Raw genomic sequence first — 3,644 nt, 5'->3', positions numbered from 1 at the left:
ATTATTACCTATCTAATAAAAAAATAAAATAAAAAAGTTATTAAATTTTTATTGATAAGTGTGCGGTTTAATCCGGTTTTACTCTATCAATTTTGTGATAATTACTTAACTTCACAAATACTTGCGCACAATTGTGTACTTGCGTTAATTAAATAAATAGCGTAGTTAATACAGAGATGTTAAAAAATTTCTGAAATAAATATGGAAAACTGTTTAATTAATAAGTTTGATATGTTTTAACTTTTTGTTAACTCCAGTTAACTAAAGTAGTTTTTATAGAATTACAAAATATTAAGCCAGTATATACGAACAAAACATTTTATCTTAATACTATAAACAATCCTGACGTAATAATTTAATACGTCTTTGAATACGTAACAACTTGAAAAATAAACTTGTAAAAAATATAATTCTATCAAGTTCAGGTTTCATATTCAAAGAAAATCTTTGAAAATCTGAAAAACTACAAAAATTCCGATTTTAAGCTTAAAATCAAATTTCAGAAAATTTTGTTGAGTTTTCGACAACGCAGTTTTGGTCATTAAACATCAAATCGGCATTCATTGTTGTATTATCATCTTCACCAAACGAAGCGTAAGCATTCTCGTCATACTGATCTATGTTCACGTAAATCTAAAATAATTGTAACTTAAACTAGTAAATCAAAAAAAAAATATTCTTTTTTCAAATCCATGCTTTATGCAAGCAGAATTCTATTGGGCCTAGAAATTCTTTTTTTGTTATCTTTTGTAGAAGGAAAAATTACTGTTACGTTTTTAAATTTTTTTAAAATTAATTCAGTGTTCTTATGGGGAAATACAAATTAAATTTTTGTTAACTTAATTAACTTTTTTTGGTCAAATTTTTCCATTTCCTTGTATTGTCATCGAAAATGATTAAGTGTGCAAAATTTGAGCAAAATTGGTTGAGAAAAAAGCTTTCAAAAATTGATTTCAAATTTTGTGGCACACAAACACATATATATAGAAAGTAACCTTATATAAAGCATGGAAAAAACAAACGAAGCGTTAACTTTCGTCATATTGATCTAAGTTCACATAAATCTAAAATAATTGTAACTTAAAAAAACAAACGAAGCGTAAGCATTCTCGTCATATTAGGCTGGGTGAATAAAAATGAGCAATTGCTTTTACTCAGTAATTGTTCAGCTTTACGTGAATAAAAAGTTCATTAAAATTGCTAAAGTTTTTATTCACGTAAAGCTGACCAATTACTGAGTAAAAGCAATTGCTCATTTTTATTCACCCGGCCTATTGATCTAAGTTCATGTAAATCTAAAATAATTGTAACTTAAGTAAAATAAATTTTAACGCATTCACATACGTCTAAAGCTTTTATGGTAGCTTTCAGACGTGTTTTTCATGGACAAATCTCATTTTACAGACAAACTCCATAAACATATAAAAATTCGAAGTTTACTCTAACTCAAAATAAAATGACCCATAATTAAAATCTTTTACTTTATCATCTTTCATTGCATTAAATGATTCTGCAAGTTCGGAGAATGTTGGTCGACAGTTTTCATCTTCCTGCCAACACGATAGCATAATATCATAACTAACCAAAAAATAAAAGTAACAAACAAAGTGCAATGTCAAAAGTAAAAACCATCTACTTATAATAAGGTGTTGTTAACTTACACTTCTTGCCTGCAATGTTCTGGCTTAGGCATTCGATATTTATTTTCTAAAAGTAGTTTAGGTATATCTTCGGAACGGAACTCAGGGTATGGTATAGCACCTATCAACAAAAGATTCATACATTGAATGAACACAGTAAAAGTAGATCTAAAACTATAACGCTGCGGATTAATAGTCTCTCACCTATAGTGATCACTTCCCAAAGTAAAATACCAAATGACCATCTGAAAAAAAGGATCAATCAAGCAAATCATTCTTTTAAAAATGCTGTTTAGTAAACGTTTATAAATTTATACATTATACATTTTTAATATATAATAGCTTTTTCAAATAACTTTTATTTATTAAAAATGCTGCAAAACCTACACATCACTTTTAATTGAGAACAATCCATGTTTGATCGATTCAGGTGATAACCATTTTATTGGAAGAAGAATCTATGTAAAAAGTAGTCATAAACTAATTTTAGCAAAATAATTCACTAAACAAAACTTCTATCATAAACTCTGTATTTAACTCTACCTGTTTTTCTCTTCTACAAAACCCCTTTTCATCCAATCGTCTCGCTAATCCAAGATCAGCAACTTTACAAACTCTTCCATAACCAACCAAAATATTCCTACATGCAAGGTCACGATGAACAATCTAAAATAAAAACAATAATGATTATCAAATAATAATAATAGATTAAAAAACATTAAATAATAGATTAAGAAACATTATATAACTCAAAAATCTATTATTTTCGAAAAATATTTTTCTTTATAAAATTTATTTACTGGTTATCAAAAAAAAAAATCAAAATGTTGACGAAAGAATTTGCGAATTTAGGCTTTTAAAATGTAAGAATTTTAAAATACCAACTTTTTAGAATCACGCCACATATAATGTGAATCACCACATTACTTTGGTGATTCACATTATATTGATTTTCAAAATTGAAATTCTAGCTTAAAACTTATTTAAACTTTTAAAACTTGAAAACTTTGTTTCTGACAATTTTTAAGAGCCTCATCGACTAATAATTTGTTAACTGAAATCAATTATTAACAACTCGTCGTTGGTAAGAACCTTTTCACCTTGTTGGCAAAACAGAAGAGGAAAGAAATAGAAAGGAAGCATACCTAAAATACATACTATAATGTGTAGCTTTAGGTTATAAAGTCAATGAATGCTTTTCCTATTAAACTAGAAACTCAACTGTTTTTTTTTTAGCTAAACAAATATTGTTAAAGTTTTAAAGAAACAAAAAAAATGGAGAAGTTACTAGACTTTAATGGTTTTTTGCTATTTGCACTTCAGCTTCTGTAAAAAAAAGTGAACTTTGTCAAACAGTTTGCAGATGTAAGAGTTACAAACAGCAATAGCATTGTAATGATTTTTCTTCATTTGGGTCAATAAGAAAAACGATACCTAATTTTTGCCAATTAAGAACTCTGGATATGGTATACCACCGGATATGGTATCCTATCAACAAAAGAACTTTTTTTAGAAAAAAAAGAGAAGTTTTTTTAGATAAAAAAAAAGACTTTAGTGCGCTATTTTTAAAAATCTTGCAAAGTTCAATAAAAATAAAATTTGTTTTGCTAGATTTTTAATTTTTTAATTATTTTAAACTAATAAACAAGAAGTTGTTGCCGAGTACAACTTGCACTATATGAAGCAGATAATTTAAGTTTTTTATGGCTTTTCATGATTTAAGCACATAACCACGGAATAAACAAAGTGCTGCTGTGGGAAAATTTCCAATGGAACTTTTTCTTGAAAACTATTTAAGAAAATCTTTTTCTGGTCCATTAATTCAGTGTAACCTTGCTATATAGATTTCAACCTTTTAGTCTTTAAAAAACGTTTTCAAGACAAAATGTTTGACTTGAAGCAATCTAAGGTAAAGAAACTGTAATGTCTTGCAGAGACCATTAAGGGAAATAAGTTTGGCATATCTAAGTGTTAAGCATATCTATTATATCTAATGTACTATAA

The 3,644-nt window shown here is 27.1% G+C and overlaps 1 protein-coding gene across 4 annotated transcripts in view; it reads right to left on the bottom strand.

Moving 5' to 3' along the window:
• Positions 1 to 304: 304 nt before the first annotated feature.
• LOC100209956 (tyrosine kinase receptor Cad96Ca) overlaps positions 305 to 3,644 on the bottom strand; it is a 69,591-nt gene continuing 66,251 nt past the window's right edge. For all 4 annotated transcript variants that reach the window (XM_065808929.1, XM_065808930.1, XM_065808932.1 and 1 more), the window contains 6 exons: positions 2,184 to 2,306; positions 2,028 to 2,098; positions 1,845 to 1,885; positions 1,662 to 1,761; positions 1,482 to 1,578; positions 305 to 633 (listed from right to left, as the gene is read on the bottom strand). In XM_065808929.1, the coding sequence (XP_065665001.1) occupies positions 493 to 633; positions 1,482 to 1,578; positions 1,662 to 1,761; positions 1,845 to 1,885; positions 2,028 to 2,098; positions 2,184 to 2,306 (573 nt within the window). In that variant the 3' untranslated portion in view covers positions 305 to 492. The remainder of the gene's footprint in view (positions 634 to 1,481; positions 1,579 to 1,661; positions 1,762 to 1,844; positions 1,886 to 2,027; positions 2,099 to 2,183; positions 2,307 to 3,644) is intronic.

This window comes from Hydra vulgaris, chromosome 11 (genome assembly GCF_038396675.1).
Source record: "Hydra vulgaris chromosome 11, alternate assembly HydraT2T_AEP".
Lineage (NCBI taxonomy): Eukaryota > Metazoa > Cnidaria > Hydrozoa > Anthoathecata > Hydridae > Hydra > Hydra vulgaris.
The sequence above is the reverse complement of the archived record's forward strand: the minus strand, read 5'-3'. Positions and strand labels throughout refer to the sequence as shown.